The 17555-nt window shown below is 51.1% G+C and overlaps 2 protein-coding genes across 3 annotated transcripts in view; one reads left to right on the top strand and one right to left on the bottom strand.

Moving 5' to 3' along the window:
• Positions 1 to 68: 68 nt before the first annotated feature.
• Atg9a (autophagy related 9A) lies at positions 69 to 12175 on the bottom strand. 2 transcript variants are annotated; one of them, XM_004662912.3, is made up of 17 exons: positions 12052 to 12175; positions 11372 to 11946; positions 10425 to 10479; positions 9697 to 9828; positions 9541 to 9584; positions 8659 to 8723; positions 7263 to 7424; positions 6938 to 7079; positions 5594 to 6342; positions 5359 to 5512; positions 5074 to 5253; positions 4468 to 4716; positions 4115 to 4293; positions 3889 to 4006; positions 1825 to 2047; positions 1534 to 1679; positions 69 to 1130 (listed from the first exon to the last, which is right to left on the bottom strand). In XM_004662912.3, exons 4-17 carry the CDS (start codon positions 9797 to 9799, stop codon positions 1125 to 1127), a joined length of 2520 nt encoding a protein of 839 aa, XP_004662969.1. In that variant the 5' UTR covers positions 9800 to 9828; positions 10425 to 10479; positions 11372 to 11946; positions 12052 to 12175; the 3' UTR covers positions 69 to 1124. The 2 variants fall into 2 exon arrangements, with proteins under 2 accessions (XP_004662969.1, XP_045002831.1); XM_045146896.1 differs by lacking the exons at positions 11372 to 11946; positions 12052 to 12175 and adding an exon at positions 10992 to 11212.
• The window catches only part of Ankzf1 (ankyrin repeat and zinc finger peptidyl tRNA hydrolase 1), a 9028-nt gene continuing 2893 nt past the window's right edge, over positions 11421 to 17555 (top strand). Inside the window, exons 1-10 of the mRNA XM_045146897.1 lie at positions 11421 to 11621; positions 11751 to 11860; positions 12068 to 12239; positions 14473 to 14579; positions 14798 to 14900; positions 15391 to 15584; positions 15955 to 16067; positions 16161 to 16308; positions 16938 to 17166; positions 17332 to 17487. Coding sequence (XP_045002832.1) covers positions 12092 to 12239; positions 14473 to 14579; positions 14798 to 14900; positions 15391 to 15584; positions 15955 to 16067; positions 16161 to 16308; positions 16938 to 17166; positions 17332 to 17487 — 1198 coding nt within the window. The 5' untranslated portion in view covers positions 11421 to 11621; positions 11751 to 11860; positions 12068 to 12091. The remainder of the gene's footprint in view (positions 11622 to 11750; positions 11861 to 12067; positions 12240 to 14472; positions 14580 to 14797; positions 14901 to 15390; positions 15585 to 15954; positions 16068 to 16160; positions 16309 to 16937; positions 17167 to 17331; positions 17488 to 17555) is intronic.

Here is a 17555-nt window from a genome sequence, read left to right as displayed (position 1 = left end):
GCGCCACCTGAGAACACTCACATGCGCCTCACTCTTCCAGCTGCGTGAGACAACAAGCTGAAACCTGGTCAAAGTCCCTTCTTTATTAAGGACTGTCAAGCTGTACACAGTTCCCCACCCTGTTCTGCTGTGGACTGGGGCAGCTGAGTTCACCACCAGCAGCTGCGTTTGCCTCCCGCAGTGGATCAGAGCTGGGAGAGGGGTGGAGCAGGAGCTGAATCCCAGCATGCAATGCAGCAGCCCAAAGCCTTCCGAGAGTTCATCTCCCCTCCATCCACTTATCAGGGACCGAGGGATGGGCCAGAGATCTCTTGCAGGGATGCATACAGTTGAGGTCACACTCCAGCCCTGTCAGTCCCAAGTGCAGGTGGTGGGGAGTACAATAAGCAGCAGTGGGGGTCCAGGAAGGCCTTACACTCCCAAGGCCCCATCCTAAAAATCGGAGAGGGCAGTAAGGAATTTTCATCCTGCTCCTGCAGTTTAGAAACCTTCCATCTTAGTGTCAAGATAGTGTGAGAGGAGCTGGAAGCTAGGGCCTTCACCCCAACGAAAAGCTAAAGCCAAACCGAAGGGGAGCAAGCGAACAGAACGGACCAAGCGGCACACACATGCCAGTGATGGGCAAGGAGGAGAGGCGAGCTGGCTGCAGTACTGGGCGGGGACTGGAGGTGAGGTAAGGGCCACAGCCTGAGCTGCTCATCGGTTCTGGGTGGGGAGTAGGCTGCAGGGGTTGAGGGTTCAGGCCCAACCTTCCCACTCTACAGTTGGCACAGGATCTCCCTGCTTGGCAGCTTCTGTGGTGGGAAGCCCTCTGGAGACTCGCAGGGGTGGGCACAAGGGTGGCAGTACTGGGGCTGGGCTGGGGACCAGTTTCTAGCACCACACTCTGAGCCAAGGGAGTCCTGGGGATGAGGCTAGAGCCTTGAGCATTCCTAGTCCCTAGGTCTCAAGTTCTCCTGGGGCTGTGGCAAGCCCAGTGTTGGCACCTCCCTTGGCCAGGCACGGACACACAAACACCACACACGTGGAGCCAGGCAACACTCAGAGGAGCCTCCCATGGTGAGTGGGTGGGATGGCTGGGCAGCTGTAGCCTCCATCCTGGGGCATGGGGAACTCTTCAGGCTTTACACCTGTGGAGAGAAAATGACGGAGAGTAGAGATAGTCTTCAGCCATCTGCTTGCCATTTCATTACAACCTGATTCCCTGGGAGGTAAGCCCTGGACTCCAGAACAGTTACAGAAAGGGTATTTCTTGTTGTTTTTCGAGGTAGGGTTTCCCTCTAGCCCAGGCTGACCTGGAGTTCACTATGTAGTCTCAGGCTGGCCGGGAACTCACAATGATCCTCCTACCTCTGCCTCCCAAGTGCTGGGATTAAAGGCGTGCGCCACCTCGCCTGGCTAAGGAAGTGTATTTTGAAGGGGTGTGTGTGGTGCCAGTGCAGACTGGGAGGCCCTTTCTTCACATGGGAAGCTGTTACCTCAGTCTGGAAGTTACGACTTCTGGTAAATGTTTTTTGGCTCTAGAGCCCTCACCTTGTGCACCTGAGGGGGAAGTTCATCCTCAGAGCCCTCCTCTGGCACAGGCTCAGGGTGCCTTGATGCTGGCTGCCCATCTTCAGCCCATCCTCCAAGGGGCAGCCGGGAGAAGTGAGAAGGAGCCCGGGGCACTGTGCCAGGATCTAGAGACACAAACAGAAATGAGAAGGCTTTGGTATCTATTTGGGGGGGCTAGTCTCCTTAGACCCCCATCCCTCTTACCTCCTTCCTCCTGTAAGAACCACCCTTCCCTGCATCCTGCTTGCTTCTATACTCCCAGTTGGATACCTGTGATGCCCCCGTAGCGCCTCTGGAAGCCCCCATGCAGGGCGGTGGTCTCGGGAGCTCCAGGCCGAGGAGCAGCACATGGATAGCTGGCAGAGCGGGGGATGGGCTGGGAGCCGCGGGCACCCTCTCCCCCCTCTTCAGGGGCACTCTCTCCACTCTCATCACTCTCCCGGCGGTGCCACACGTGCCGCTCGGGTTCAGCCTGGGTCTGCTGTTTGTGGAGCTGGAGAAGTGGGAGGCTGATTAGTTGGGGACAGAAAGATGTCTGTCTGAAACAATGGTTCCCACCATGTTATCTCCAATTCCCACTCATACACCCTCACCTAGAATCTTTTTTTTAATTTTTAATTTATTTATTTGAGAGCAACAGACACAGAGAGAAAGACAGGTAGAGGGAGAGAGAGAGAATGGGCGCGCCAGGGCTTCCAGCCTCTGCAAACGAACTCCAGACGCCTGCGCCCCCTTGTGCATCTGGCTAACGTGGGACCTGGGAAACCGAGCCTCGAACCGGGGTCCTTAGGCTTCACAGGCAAGCGCTTAACCACTACGCCATCTCTCCAGCCCCTCACCTAGAATCTTGAACCCACAGCACCTATACTGTGAGCTAGTACACAACTGGTGTATGAGGCTTCGTGTGTCCCATTCTCAACAGACACCTAAAAGAGCCTGTGAGCTGGGTGTCAGGGCCTTCGTTTTACTTTGTGTGTGTGTGTGTGTGTGTGTTAGGGTCTCATTCTAGCTCAGGCTGACCTGGAATTCACTATGTAGTCACAGGGTGGCCTTGAACTCATGATGATCCTCCTACCTCTGCCTCCCGCATGCTGGGATTAAAGGCATGTGCCAGCATACCCAACCTCAATTTTTTTTGTTGTTGCTGTTTTGTTTTTTTTGAGGTAGGGTCTCCCTCTGGTCCAGGCTGACCTGGAATTCACTATGTAGTCTCAGGGTGGCCTCGAACTCATGGCGATCCTCCTACTTCTATCTCCTGAGTGCTGGGATTAAAGGCGTGCGCCACCACGCCCAGCTGTCAATGTGTTTTTAAAAGGAGATGTAGCTCAGGCTGACTTTGAACTTGATATTTAGCTGAGGATGACTTTGAACTTCTTGCCTTTGATCTTCCTGCCTCCACCTCCCTTGGGATACAAGTGTTTATGCAGAGCTGGAGGTCAAGCCAGAGCCTTGTGCAAGCAAGGCAAGCACTCTTATCAGATGAGCTACATCCCACCCCTCATTTAAAAAAAATATTTATTTATTTGAGAGAGAGGAAGAGAGAGAGAGAGAGAAAGAAAGAATAGGCATACCAGGGCCTCCAACCACTGCAAACGACTTCCAGATGCATGCACCACCTTGTGGATCTGGTTTACATGGGTTCTGGAGAGTCGAACCGGGAATCTTTGGCTTTGCAGGCAAACGCCTTAACTGCTAAGCCATCTCTCCAGCCCCCACCCCACATTTTATCCATTCCTGTCAGGCTTTCTCGTCCACCCGGACCTGGAACTCACTCTGTAGCCCAGGCTGATCGCAGACCCTTGGCAACCCTCCTTCCTCAGCCTTCCAAGTGCTGGGATTATAGGTGTGGGCCACCCCTCCTCGCTCTACCCATTCCCTTGATTCAAGAACAAACTGACCGCGGCCTAAGGGGCAGGCACTATTTCAAGGTGCCAGGAAAACATCAGTGAGCAAAACAGAACTGCGAGTCTAGTAGGGCTTATTCACTGGTAGTGGTAGACGAGGAGGAAAACAGATCATAAACAAGTAAGAAAAAACCAAAGTGTCAGATGGTGCCAGACACCACGGAGGAAAACAGAACAGCGAAGGGACTGAAACCAAAGTCTAGCTTCTCCACACCTTAAACCCTCTTTTTGAGCCAGGCATGGTGGCGCATGCCTTTAATACCAGCACCTGGGAGGCAGAGGCAAAGACTGCCATGAGTTCAAGGCCACCCTGAGACTACATACTGAATTCCAGATCAGCCTGGGCTAGAGTGAAACCCTACCTCGAAAACACACACACACACACACACACACACACACAAACCTGTTTTATTTTCAGTTGCCCACTCACCTGGTGCATATAGAGGGCATGCAGGCTCATCTCGGTGGACGCATATTCTGACAGAACCAGGCTCTGCAGCTGTCCTTCCCACACACTGCTCCCGGAGCTGGCTGTCCTGGCATCCACCCTGTCCCTCCCAGCACAGACAAGATATCAGTTGTCAACATCTTTGAGACACACAAAAATTGCTACTGGCTACTGCCATGCCCTCCCCTCCAGGCCCACCTCCACTCACCCAGAGCCTGTCATGGTGCTGGGAGCCCGGCCGGCGGGGGCCGGCCCAGGTTGCAGCGGGGAGAAGGAACGCAGGGCAGAGGCTACTTCAGCTCTGTGCCTGGAGCTCTGCAGGTCTCTGGACAGTGAAGGTCCTCGGCAGGACGAGCCTGCTACCACATTTGCAATGAGGCTCAGGGGCTGTGAAGGAAAGGGGCAGGCAAAATTCTCAGGTAGGTACCCTGGAATCCTGAACCTCAGGACCCAACAGCACAGGCTGAACGAGCAGAGGAAGCCTTTCACCCTGTGGCCCGTGCTCACTCCCCACTTCAGGAATCTGCTGTGCCCATCCTCACCCAGGCCCCGGGCACACACCTCAGACTCGGACTGTAAGGACTGGATGGACGTGAAGAGAGCATTTTCAGGGAGCAGACCACCTTGGGCAAGGCCGGCAGCTCCTCCGTCCCGCTGAACCTGCTCCTTGAGGAAGCCCAGGAAGGCAGTGCTCTCACGTGGTGGCTGCCAGCCAGGATTAGTGATGGCAAAGTGCATGAGTGACAACTCTGTCTTCCCGTCCTCAGCTTGCTGGTACACTGAAGCCTCAGTCTGCCCTCCAGACAGCCACTGCACAAACAAGAGAGAGAGTGAAGGCAGCCAGCCTGTCTGCTTATAGGAACCCTTCCTGTGCCTTTTTTGCTAGGCGAGGCCTTGCTCCCGGAGGACAGACTACAGTGCGTTGTCGTTATCTGCCCAGAGACCCTGATACCCAGCTGGGTCAGTTCCTGTGTCATGCCTTTCTCAAGAGAACTTAGCCGATACTGCCAATGAGGGCTGAAATCCAGCCAGGCTTCTGGTTAGCAAGTAGTGCATATATCTATAGTGCAGGAATGCCCAGCAGTAGGGCTGCCTTTATGTGATTTCGCGGCTTTTCTGCAGTTTGCCTAAGGACACTACACATCACTGCCCCAATGCTTCCGGTACCTGGGGATGGCCATGCTGGCGAACATCCATCTGGGCAAAGGAGCAGGTATCTCCCACACCAACAACCTCCACAGTGAAGTTGCGGAAAAAGTCTATAATCTCCAGGGCCCGCGGGCGCAGACAGAAGATGAGGATGAGGGGTGTGACGATGGGACTCAGTAACTCCTCCAAGATGAACACCTAACCGGGAGGGAACCAAGGTCACAAGAGAGAAGGAGGGATCCCAACCCTCACCACCAAGCTACCAGCCAGTCTCTAGCAGCCCCTAACTCCAACTCCACTCACTGCCTTGTACTGGAAGAGCTGGGCAAACTCGTCCCGGGTCTGCGAGCGGTGGGCATTACCCTGCCAGTGGTCGGGCATGTAGTGGATGTGAGCGAGGATCACACGGAGCAGCTGCTCAGGGCAAAACACCATGTGCTGGTCTGGGATGAAGGACCTAATGGGATCAGGATCATGGTGAGAGGTAAGCCTTTCCCACAGTGCTAATCTGGGGCTCCCACCTGCTGCCCTGGCCCACCTGCACACAGTCACGGTGACTCCCAGAAGGGTGACTGTGGTGAGGACATGCTCCACGGCTAGCACGTCTTCGTCATAGATGGTGAGAGCAATAAGCACAGCTAGGATGGAGCCAGCGAAGAAGGCACCATTCTTGGCCAGCAGTGTGAGCAGGGGTGACAAGAAGCAATTCATGTACTTGGAGGCGGGCTTGTAGCCACGGTTGAGGCGGGACTGCAGCTCGTGCTCCAGCTCATTGAAGTGGCGGAGGTAGCAGCGGCCGTAGAGCGACCAGCAGCGCGCCCCCAGGGCCCCCGGCTCCCTCTTCAGCACTTCCGCATAGCTGAAGAACGCATAGAGGATCTGCCAGATGAGGATGAGTGGGCACAGCAGGAAGTTGGCGATGCCAATCCACAGGATGCGGTTGCTGAGGCGGTGGGCCAGCTCCAGCCGTTGCCCACCACGTTTGTACTCAGCCTTGAGGCTCCATTCATTGAGAAACAGAGAGCCGGGCCCCCAGAAGAGGATCAGCTCGAAGTTGTACTTGAGGCCACGGGTGAAAAAGACGGCCTCCCCAAGGCCAGGCAGGCGGAAGCGTAGGGGCAGGAGGGACTTGTTCACCAGGGCCACCATGTAGTTCTGGAAACGCAGGATGCGGTGGTAGATGTCCAGCTCCGTTAGCTCACGCTTGTGGATGCAGATCTGATGCTCTTTCTGGGTCTGCACGATCCGAGCCTGCACTTCCTGCCATGTGCAGTATGGAAGGGCAGACTGCAGGGTGGAGTGCCAGAGAGACAAGACATGGAAGGTAGGGTTATTACCTCGACCTCTTGCCTTACACAGATGTGAATCTCAGGGTCATGTGCTGAGAGTTGTCCTCAGACGGATGCTTCCTAACCTGCTGCTATAGTCTAGATTTGGAATGGCCCTCAAAGGCCTGTGTGGTAAGGGCCTGGTCCCCAGCCACTAGTGGTTGGTGGAGTGTTTAAGAGGTAGGGTCTCCTAGGAAGTTACATCATCAGGGGTGACCCTGGCAGGGGATACTGAGCCTTTGGACCCCACCCTTTCCTGCCTTTCTTTTCACTTTCTGGCCACCACAGGTGAACAGGCGTCCTCTGTCATGTCCTCTTGACATGATACACTGCCCCACTACAGGCCAAAAATCAACTACAGAATGAAATGCCAATCCTCCCTGCCTGGCCAACTCAGCCAAAATTAACCTTTTCTTCGAATTGTCTGATTATCTCAGGTTTTTTGTTACCTTAATAGAAAGCTACTAGCACACCTACCAATGACATGGACATGTTACACTCATGAGTGCGTCTCATCCTTCCTATGGCGCAAATTGCCCACCTTTCAGTCTTACCATGGGGATACGCAGAGCGTGCAAGTAGAAGGAGTGGATCTCCCAATAGCAGCAAATGTTATAGATGAACTTGATAAGCCGGTGGATCCAGAAGACACCAGCAATGACCAGGATAGTGATAAGGGAGCCATTTTCCTGAATCCTGGCAGGGAAAAAGAAGGGAGGTGGGGTCCTCAATGACTCCGCCCTTGAAGATACCATCTTAGCAACATGTCCCTGGAGTGCTGTGGTCTGGAATGTGAGTTGCTGTCCAGGCCCCGTTCCAGTCCTATTTGCAGCTACAACTGCAACTTGAGGCTCTGGTTCCCTGGGACTAGCAGCCTACCTGGCACTACAGACTTGGGCAGGTAAAAAGGCATCTGGCAAAGTGACCTTGACGGGCTCAGTAGGATGAAGACTGTGGTTCACCATCTTGTTGGCAAATAGGATGTCGTAGTCCACACAACTAACCAGGAAGGTGGTGAAGGCAACCACAAAGAGGAACTGCCTGGAGAATTAAGAAGAGGGGGAGAGTCCAAGAGTCAGGGGTGCGAGTGAACTAACAGAGAGAGTTGGGAAGCTGAACGAGATGGGAAATCAAGGGGCTGAATACTTCCACTGTGCTGTCTATTGCTCAGTCTCATAAGGCCTTTCAGGCCCAAGTTGGCTATTTTCTGCTCTTAGCCTCAGGTATCACAGAATCAGCCTGCTTTCTTTATTTTTTGTTCTTTGCGAGGTAGAGTCTTACTCTAGCCCAGGCTAACCTGGAAATCACTATGTAGTCTCAGGGTGGCCTTGAACTCACAGTGATCCTTCTACCTCTGCCTCCCAAGTGTTGGGATTAAAGGCGTGCACCACCACACTGGCTCAGCCTGCTTTCTTAACATCGTGTCTGCTACCACCACCACACTTCATTTTCAAAGGTTTTGTTATAATACTGTATATAGTCCCTGATCTTTTTTTTTTTTTCCCAAGGTAGGGTCTCACTCTAGCCCAGACTGACCTGGAATTCACTATGTAGTCTCAGGGTGGCCTGGAACTCACGGTGATCCTCCTACCTCTGCCTCCCGAGTGCTAAGATTAGTGCTAGGATTAAAGGTGTGCACCACTATGCCCAGCCTTTTTTTTTTTTTTTTTTTTTTTTGAGATGGTAGTTAGAAGGCCTTTGGGGATGTGAAGTCCTTATTAAATATCCCCTTTCTAGCCAGGTGTGGTGGCTCACGCCTTTAATCCCAGCACTCGGGAGGCAGAGGTAGGAGGATCGCTGTGAGTTCAAGGCCACCCTGAGACTACATGGTGAATTTCAGGTCAGCTTGGGCTAGAGTAAAACCCTACCTCCCAAAACAAAAACAAACAAACAAAAAATTCCCTTTCTAACTCCTCCCTTTTGACAACATTACACTGCTCCTCTCTTCTAAAAGGCTCCCTTCCCAACAACAGGCATAAGGCACAGCCAAAGCAGAGCAGAGGCTTTTCCCTCAAGTGCTATCCAAGACTCTTAACCAAGCCACACATCACCCCACTGACGGAATGATCGACAGGAGTTCTTTTCGAAAGAGATGGGACTAAGAAGCACTTCTTTTAAGAGGCTGTACATTTTGGTGCAACACCCAGTCCTGACCTATAAGCATCCGTTGAGTGTTGAGCCTAGAACTGAGTTGCATTGGCAGGTGGGGGAAGGGAGCAGGGGTGAGTGCAAAGGAAGATGCCTTCCTTCACCATCCATCCCTGTGTATACTTACATGAGCTCAAAAATCTCCCCGATGAGCATACACGTGAAGCCATTCTTCTGATGTAGATTATAAACGTGTAAGTGTTAAGAAAAACAGCGAAAACCTGAAGATCACAGACCTTGAACCGGGTGTGGTGGCACACGCCTTTAATCCCAGCACTTGGGAGGCCAAGGTAGGAGAATTGCCACCCTGAGATTACATAGTAAATTCCAGGTCAGCCTGAGCTAGGGTGAAACCCTACCTCGATCACAGATCTTGACATCACACTTCTGAGCTTCACTCCTGGCTCTGAATGTGACTTTACACACGTTACTTTTCTCAGCTTTCTCCACCATGATAAATCAGGACTACCAACACTTATCTCCTGGGATTGTTAGGTCTAAGAAAATGACGCAAAGTAAAACACTGAACTGACAAAAGCATGAGTCAAAAGACATTCATGGGCTGGAGAGATGGCTTAGCAGTTAAGGTGCATGCCTGTGAAGCCTAAGGACCCAGGTTCGATTCTTCAGGTCCCACGTAAGCCAGATGCACGTGGTGGTGCATGTATCTGGAGTTTGTTTGCAGTGGCTAGAGGCCCTGGCGTGCCCATTATCACTCTCTACCTCAAATAAACAAAAGAAAATAAGACATTCATTACTACAATTATTAACATCTTTTTGAAAGGAGGATCACCATTGGAAAAGTTCTGTATAAATTAACAGTGCAAGTGCCTACAGCTCTCAGTAGATGTGGAAGCATCATTATGTGTAACAGTCATTATTTCACTAGTCTCAGCTTTTGGGATAAGTTTCACTTCCTCGTTTATGGACTGGAGTTGAACCCGCCCAATTCCCATCAGCGACCCAGCTCAAAAAAGGGCTAAAAGTCCAACTGAAATACAAAGGATATTCGAGAGAAGAAGAGGTCAAGGTTTTCAATGTGGTGCCAAGGTGCTGCGGGCAGAGGAGCAGAGAGGTCAGAGTCCTGAAGGAACAAAAGCCCCTCACTCCCACCACTAACTCTTCCCCCACGCCTCTGCTCTGGCTGTCATGTCCAAGAACTCACACTTGCTCCCCTCAGCAACGTGCACCAACAGATCTTCCTCTCCTGGGGGTGAATCACTGTAAGAGGCCTCTAGGCGTTGGTATTCAGTGTCAAACTGCGCCATCACCGCCGCCCCCTGTCCACCTTGTCCACCTGCCAATGAGGAGGAAGAAGAGACCCTAAATCAAACATAGGTACTGGCCACCTGCTGCCCTGCCAACCAGGATAGAAGGAATGAGAAAGAATCCTTGGGAGTTATCTCTACCACCAGCCACCTTGGCTTAAAGGCACAGCAGGGGTATTAACCCAATGAGAGCAGTAAGCTTGGAGCTTAAGGGGCCTTAACTCTGCCCAGTAATTTCCAGAAACTTTTTTTTTTTTTTTTTTTTTTTTTGAGGCAGGGGCTCCCTCTGTCCCAGGCTGACCTGGCACTCACTCTGTAGCTCCAGGCTGACCTCAAACTCAAGACAATCTTCCTACTTCAGCCTCCCTAGTGCTGGGATAAAAGGCGTGTGCCACCACACCCAGCTATTCCCAGAACCTTTACTGGGAATCTACTGATGTTCCCTTGCCTGAGGCCAGAATTTGCCACTCTGGTGGGGGCTGGTGAGCTGGTGTTCTGTTCAGTGGAGAGAAATTTTCTTCTCCTGCCCCTCCCAGAAACCCTCATCTCCCCAGAAACTAGCAGTTTGGAAGTTATTTTGTAAAAAAAAAAAAAAAAAAAAGTTGAGTCAAACATATGGCCCTACCAGCTCCATGGACAGTGTCTGCTCCACTCCAGTCCTGGATGCCCTGGTTGGACAGCTGGGGAAGAAAAAAGTGTGAGGCCTTAAGGGATGGGGAATTGGGATAGAAAGGATGCCAACTCTCCTCACACCCTCTCAAGCCCCAAGAGGAGGGCAAGGTCGCAGGGGTAGAGGCACCTTTCCAGTCTAGGACTGAGGCCATTCCTGGCTGTTCTAATAGGGGTCGTCTCTCTCTAAGACACCCTGTAACAATTTACCGACCCGGTGGTGACTGAGTCAGTACAGGCCAAAGGCCACACAGGCCCTCTAGACTGTTTGAGAACTCAAACATGCCTTTCAGGGCCCACAAAACCCCAGGCTCTTCCATGGGGAAGACCTCTCTGGTCAACCCCTTCACATCCCAAGCAAGGATCAAAGACCAGGAAGACAGGCACATCTTCTGACAGAATCCTTGGGTGAATAAATCTGTGAGGGTCCCTAGGTCCCTGGAGCCATACAGAGCCAAGATGGTATACAAGTCAGTGCAGACAGAGCTTGGGGGAAGGTGGATCTTGGCTCTGTCGGGATTACCTGGGTTAGTCAGAGCCCTGTCCCTCAGGAAACACATTCACCAGGTCAGTGTGCCCAGGGGCCCATTGATCCCCAGCAGAATGGCCTGGGCTCAGGAGTGCCTGTGGATGGTGGAGGGATCGAGCCAGACCTACAGCTCATAGCCCTGGTGGACAGGGAAGCCTCCCCAAACCCAGCCCCCAGGAGCTCCGCACAGTGCGGCCCAGGGTCGCTGGGCCCCAGGCCATGGGGCCAGGTTCCCAACAGCGGACAGCCGGGCGCGCGGCCCCGCCGCTCGCGCGCTCCCGCCCGCGCGCGCCCTCTAGCAAAACATTCCGGCTGCGCGCCCCTGGCCCGCCCGCCCGCGGCTCCCCTTCCCCCGTTACCCGTCGCGAGCTCACTTGGGGCTGAGTGGGCACCGGAGGCCAAATCCAGCCTGGGCCTGGGGGTTCCAATAACCAGCCTCGCGTGTCACCACAGGAACTGAGACCCGGGCGATTCCAGGGGCCCGGTCGGTTCGGCTGGGCTCGGCCAGACCCGGAGCTCTAGGCCGCCGTCTGCCACTCACTGTCACCCGCAGCCGGCCTGGCCAATGAGCAGCGGGGGCGGAGACACGAGGGCCAATTCTCGGACCAAGGGGCAGGACGAAAGGTTAGAGAGAGGCGGGTGTCGGAAAGCAGAGGACCAATAGTGTGCTCCGCGCGAGGCGGGGCGCGGCGCGGGCGCCTCCGTTTGTCCTCTCCGCGGCTCCGTAGTGACGGGATTGTTGTGGTGTTGCAGAAATCTGGCTCTCGAACTGTGGACGTGCGTGCGCGGTTGCCGGGCGGTGTGGTGCAGCTTCCGAGGGCGGAGACGGGCCCCTCGGGTTCCGTCCCTGCCGGAGCCTGCAGGTGGGTCAGGTTACCTTCCACTTTTAACTGTTGGACTCGTCTGGGTGCCGGGTGCTCCCCGGGTTTCTCTGGTCCGACACTAGGGGCTTGAGAGAGCGCACGCGGGTCACTTGTCTGCCGCAGAACCGACTGCTGGCGGCCTTCCGGCGTCGTGGTAGCAGGCTGTCACCCCGGAGCGCTCTGTTTCTTACCCTCTTTCTGCTCCAGGAGCTGACTGATTGTTCTTCGGCCATGTCGCCGGCTCCCGGTGCAGCCGCGGCTCCCGCGTCCGTCTCCTTGCTGGACCTCAGCGCGGATGCTCCTCTCCTTCGGGGGCTGAGCCTGGTGAGCCAAGCTCCCGGGGATGCTCTGCCTGGGGCTCCGCTTACTTCCTGTCCAGGTACCGGGGAAGGTTTGGGGTGGGCCCACGAGGAACATCACGAGGGTCCTTACACTACTCCTGGAAAGACTTCTCACTGGTATTTTCCAGCCTGGGAAGCCACGTGGACTTCCCTTTCTGTTCAATGCATTTCTTGTTAAACTTTGGATGGTTTCCAGCACCGGTCCATGAGTAGACTCCAAACAAATTCATACCTGTCGTTTATGACTCGTCACATTAATAACGCTGCCTTTAAAAACACATTTCCTGGTTATATTTCAACACTAACGAGTCCAATCAAATCTATTCCTTTGTACTGAATATACAATAATTTACTGATTTTGTGGAACATAGACTTGTTTTAAGCTGTGCTTTCTTGCATTTCTCTTTAGATTAGCAGTCCACTTTGACTGGTACTGTAAACTCTAAAAAATGGCATTTAGGAACTTGTTTTATGCAGTTAAAATAATTTTCGAGGGCAGGAAAGATGGCTTAGCGGTTAAGACACTTACCAGTAAAGCTAAAGGACCCAGGTTCGATTCGTCAGTACCCACGTAAAGTCGGTTGCACATGCGTCTGGAGTTCATTGGAGTGACTAAAGGCCCTAGGGTGCCCATTCTGTCTCTTCCTTTCTCTCTCTCCTTGGAAATAAATTAATAAAAATATTAAAAAGTAATGATTTTAGGGGAAAAATCAATATTTTTAGGGGCTGGAGAGTTGGCTCAGCAGCTAAAGGCACTTGCTTGCAAAGTCTGATGGCTTGGGTTTGATTCCCAGTGCCCACATAAAGCTTTATGCACAAAGTGGCACATGTGTCTGGAGTTTGTTTGCAGTCACAGAAAGCCCTGGTGTGCCCATAGTCACTCTTCTGTCTCTGTGCATTCTTCCCATAAGTGCACTGGTGGAACCAGAAAAAAAGGTTGCCCATTATCCACAACTGTGTAGTTTTATGGCAAAGGACACATTTCTGGATATACCAAGGATTTGAAGAACACTGATTAAGGAAGCATTGTACTGATTGATATAAAAAAAAGTGGAATGATGCCTAATTTCTACATACTGCGGCTCTGTTAGTTGATCGTATGTATGGTCCATTGGCTGTGACCACCAATCTTCATCTATTGTATGGTCATTTTTTTTCAACACTGTAATATGAGACCCTTTTAAATTATTGTTCCTAAAGTTAATAAATTCAGTTTATATGCTCTGAAAAAAAAAATCATGGGGCTGGAGAGATGGCTTAGCAGTTAAGTGTTTGCCTGTGAAGCCTAAGGACCCCGGTTCGAGGCTCGATTCCCCAGGACCCACGTTAGCCAGATGCACAAAGGGGTGCATGCATCTGGAGTTCGTTTGCAGTGGCTGGAGGCCCTGGCACACCCCATTCTCTCTCTCTGCCTTTCTCGCTGTGTCTGTCGCTCTCAAATAAAAAATGAACAAAAAACAATTTAAAAAATGATGTATCTGTGGTCATTCACTCTTGCTAGAAAGTTCTTTAGTGTGTTCAGTAGCACTTAATGAAATAAAAAATTTTTTAAAAAGGAGCTAGAACTCAGCGATAGAGCCCATGTATAGCACGTGTTAATTCCCAGCACCAAAGAGAAAAACATTTAACTTTATCACAAGTGATTTATTGTTTTGTTTTTCTGAGGTAGGGTCTCCCTTTAGCCCAGGCTGATCTGGAGTTCACTCTGTACTCCTGGCTGGCCTCAAACTCTCAGCGATCCTCCTACCTCTGCCTCCCAAGTGCTAGGATTAAAGGCATGTGCCACCACACCTGGCTCACAAGTGATTTTCTTTCTTTTTTTTTTTCAATTTTTTTTTTTTTAAGAACTTCCATGATTATAAAAAATATCCTATGGTAATGCCCTCCCTCCCCCCACTTTTCCCTTTGAAACTCCATTCTCCATCATATCCCCTCCTCCTCCCAATCAGTCTCTCTTTTATTTTGATGTCGTGATCTTTTCCTTCTATTATGATGGTCTTCACAAGTGATTTTCTACAAAACCCCTCTAAACAGTCATTTGGCTAAAGATCAAGCTGACAACAGAACTGAGCTGTCACTGGCCTGTATCTTCTCGGAAGCATCTTTACTGTATAAACTGATAGCTGTACTGTTTATTTCATAGTTATTAGATAGCAAATTCCTTGAAGGCAAGATCATGCTATCTTTTTCTTTTGCATTTTTTTTAGACATTGAATTCAGGGCATATTGAATATAATCCCTTCCTTCTATTTACCCTTTATTTGTGTTCAGGTGACAGAGCCAGCCCAGAAAAAAAAGTATTCCAAGGCCCTCTGGATATTTCAGAGAAATTATTTTGTTCAGCCTGTGACCAGACTTTCCAAAATCACCAAGAACAGGTATCAGGCCAGGGTGTAGGGCTAAAAATGCACTGGTGGTAGTGTGGGGTGAGGGGAGTAGACATTGGATGAAACTAAATAAAGCATCATGCTTTGTCTAATGCACTTGATGTTTCCTGTTGATACTTCCCAGCGATTTGTGACTGGCTTTAAGTAGTGTACAAGGCTACACTGGAGCATACTTTCATTTCCATCCATTGCTTCCCTCATTGTACCAGAGAGAACATTATAAACTTGACTGGCATCGTTTTAACCTAAAGCAACGTCTCAAGAACAAGCCTGTCCTGTCGGCCGTGGACTTCGAACAGCAGAGTTCCACAGGTGATGCCTGGTGGGAGGCCTGTGTGTAAGCAGGACACGGGTGGACAAAGGCCCCACGGGGCTTGGTGAAAACTCAGAGATAGCTAGGCTTGGTGGTGCACCTTAAATCCCAGTACTTGGAAGGCAGAGGTAGGAGGATCACTGAGTTTGAGGCCAGCCTGGAGACTGACTACATAGTAAATCCCAGGTCAGCCTGGGCTAGAGCAAGACCCTACCTCAACAAAAATGGGGGCGGGGGCTGGAGAGATGGCTTAGAGGTTAAGGTGCTTGTCTGCAAAGCCAAAGGACCCAGGTTCAGTTTCCCTAGACCCATGTAAACCAGATGCACAAAGTACCCCATGCATCTGGAGTTCGTTTGCAGCAGCTGGCGTTCTTGGCATGCCCATTCTCTCTTTTTCCTTCTCCCTCAAATAAATGAATAAAAATAAAATTAAAAAGAAAGGTCAAAGATGGAGTACCAAACTTGGTATCCCATTTTGTCTGTCTTCAGGAGATCTTTCCAGTATCTCAGGATCAGAAGACTCAGACTCAGCCAGTGAAGAGGACTTGCAGACATTAAATGAAAACAGAGCTGAACACGAGAAGCCCAGTCGACACCGAGGCTTCCACCCCCACCGGATCCTTTTCCAGAATGCCCAGGGCCAGTTTCTTTATGCCTATCGCTGTGTCCTAGGCCCTCACCAGGCAAGTGACAGCAATGTGTGATCATTCCCAGCTTTTGGTGTACTCAGCTAAATTTCCCATTAGCCAGTCCATGTCTTACTACCTCCCTTCTTTCCTTTTCGGTAATAGTGTCACAATCCGGTTGAAACTAGTGTGGATCTTGAAAGGGTCAAGTGTAATGGAATTGTCTGGGAGCAAATGAGTCATTTGAATTGTGATTCTACCACTCAGTTTTCTCCTGCTGTCTTCAGGCCTTCTGTAAAATGGAAACAAGGCTCAGGGTGATTGTAATAAGTGACCTAATGCATGTGAAGCACTTAGCACTAATACTTGGTTTCTTGCCCCCAGTGAAAGCAGCAAGTAGAATGTTTTTGCTGCGTCTGTTGTCTAGGTTCCTCCAGAAAAGGCAGAATTTCTGCTGCAGAACCTGCAGAGTGGAGGTCCACGATATTGTGTGGTGCTCATGGCTGCGGCTGGGCACTTTGCTGGTGCTGTTTTTCAAGGGTGAGAGGGTGCTGTGTGGGGTAAGGATAGAATGGGTCCTCTTAGCCCGGGAGCACCAGCTGGTCTCCAGTACTGATTCTGTGCTGTCTACAGAAGAGAAGCAGTGACACACAAAACCTTTCACCGCTACACCGTGCGGGCTAAGCGGGGCACTGCTCAGGGACTTCGGGATGCCCAGGGTAGGGCACCCCGTTCTGCCGGAGCTAACCTGAGACGTTACAATGAGGCCACACTTTATAAGGTGAGTTAGGCCCCCCATTCTGGGGATCTTATGATCACTTTTTTGTCAGTTTAAAAGTTAACAGGGGGCTGGAGAGATGGCTTAGACATTAAGGCGCTTGCCTGTAAACCCTAATGACCCAGGTTTGACTCCTTGGTACCCACAGAAAGCCAGATGCACAAAGTGGTGTTTGGAGTTTGAATAGAGTGGCTGGAGGCCCTGGCGTGCCCATTCTCTCTCTGTCTCTGTTTTGTCTCTCCCTGCTTTCAAATAAATAATTAAAAAAAAATAACAGTAGGGAAGTTTTTTTTCATATCTTTCCAATTTTCTAAGTAGACAGAAGAAAGGCTGTCCAGGTGCATTAGTTCCCTCATTCTCTCTTCCTCTGGGTTGTCCTGTATTTCTCTTAGCACATGATCAGAGGACCATTTATTATTATTTTTTTTAACTTTTCTTGTTTTTTTCAAGGTAGGGTCTTGCTCTGGCACAGGCTGGCCTCAAACTAACAGTGATCCTCCTACCTCTGCTTTCCAAGTGCTGGGATTAAAGGTGTGCACTAGCATGCCTGGCCAGAGGACCATTTTTGCTTGTTTGGAGGATTTTAAAAATGCAAGTGATGATATGACAAGTGGAGTTACTCTCTTCCCTAGGATGTCCGTGACCTATTGACAGGGCCAAGCTGGGCTAAAGCACTGAGAGAGGCTGAAATGATACTGCTACGTGTCCCCCGCTCTGGCCGGTCCTTGTTTTTTGGAAGCCAGGGAGCACCCCTACAAAGGGATGATCCCCGGCTCTGGGATATCCCCCTTGCCACCCGCAGACCCACCTTCGGGGAGCTTCAGCGTGTGCTCCATAAGCTGACCACCCTGCATGTCTATGGTGAGCCTCTGACCCAGACCTCTAGACCTCACAGAGCTTTTGGTTCTGTGTGCATCCAGGGTTTCCTAGTCTTTTACTGCAGCCTGATGGCATTTGGAGAGAATCTTGGCTGGTCTTTTCAGGTCTAAGTTTGGGAAAGATGAAAGATGTTTTGTTTCATGACAGATGAAGACCCTCGGGAAGTGGTGAGATCGCTCTCACCTCAGACACTTTGGAAACCAGTAAGAGAGGACAAGAAGAAGGCTGCCGAGGAGGAAAGAACAAAGGTTTCCAGTGACGAACATGAAGCACATGGGCAGGATGAAGAATCACCCAAACAGGGTGTGAGCACCACCTGGCAACTGCCATATTCATATGGTGTCTATTCTAGAAACGTAGTGACAAATCCT

The sequence above is a fragment of the Jaculus jaculus genome, chromosome 4 (genome assembly GCF_020740685.1).
Source record: "Jaculus jaculus isolate mJacJac1 chromosome 4, mJacJac1.mat.Y.cur, whole genome shotgun sequence".
In the NCBI taxonomy this organism is placed as follows: Eukaryota; Metazoa; Chordata; class Mammalia; order Rodentia; family Dipodidae; genus Jaculus; species Jaculus jaculus.
Note: the sequence above shows the minus strand (reverse complement) of the source record. Positions and strands in the feature narration are given on the sequence as shown.

Coding starts and splice junctions, on each gene's coding strand:
- Atg9a (XM_004662912.3), bottom strand. CDS start 9,799: ATGGCGCAGTTTGACACTGAATACCAACGCCTAGAGGCCTCTTACAGT. Junction 5,254..5,358: donor AGCTCTTCCAGTACAAGGCA/GTGAGTGGAGTT, acceptor CCTCCCGGTTAG/GTGTTCATCTTGGAGGAGTT. Junction 1,680..1,824: donor GCGCTACGGGGGCATCACAG/GTATCCAACTGG, acceptor TTGTGTCTCTAG/ATCCTGGCACAGTGCCCCGG.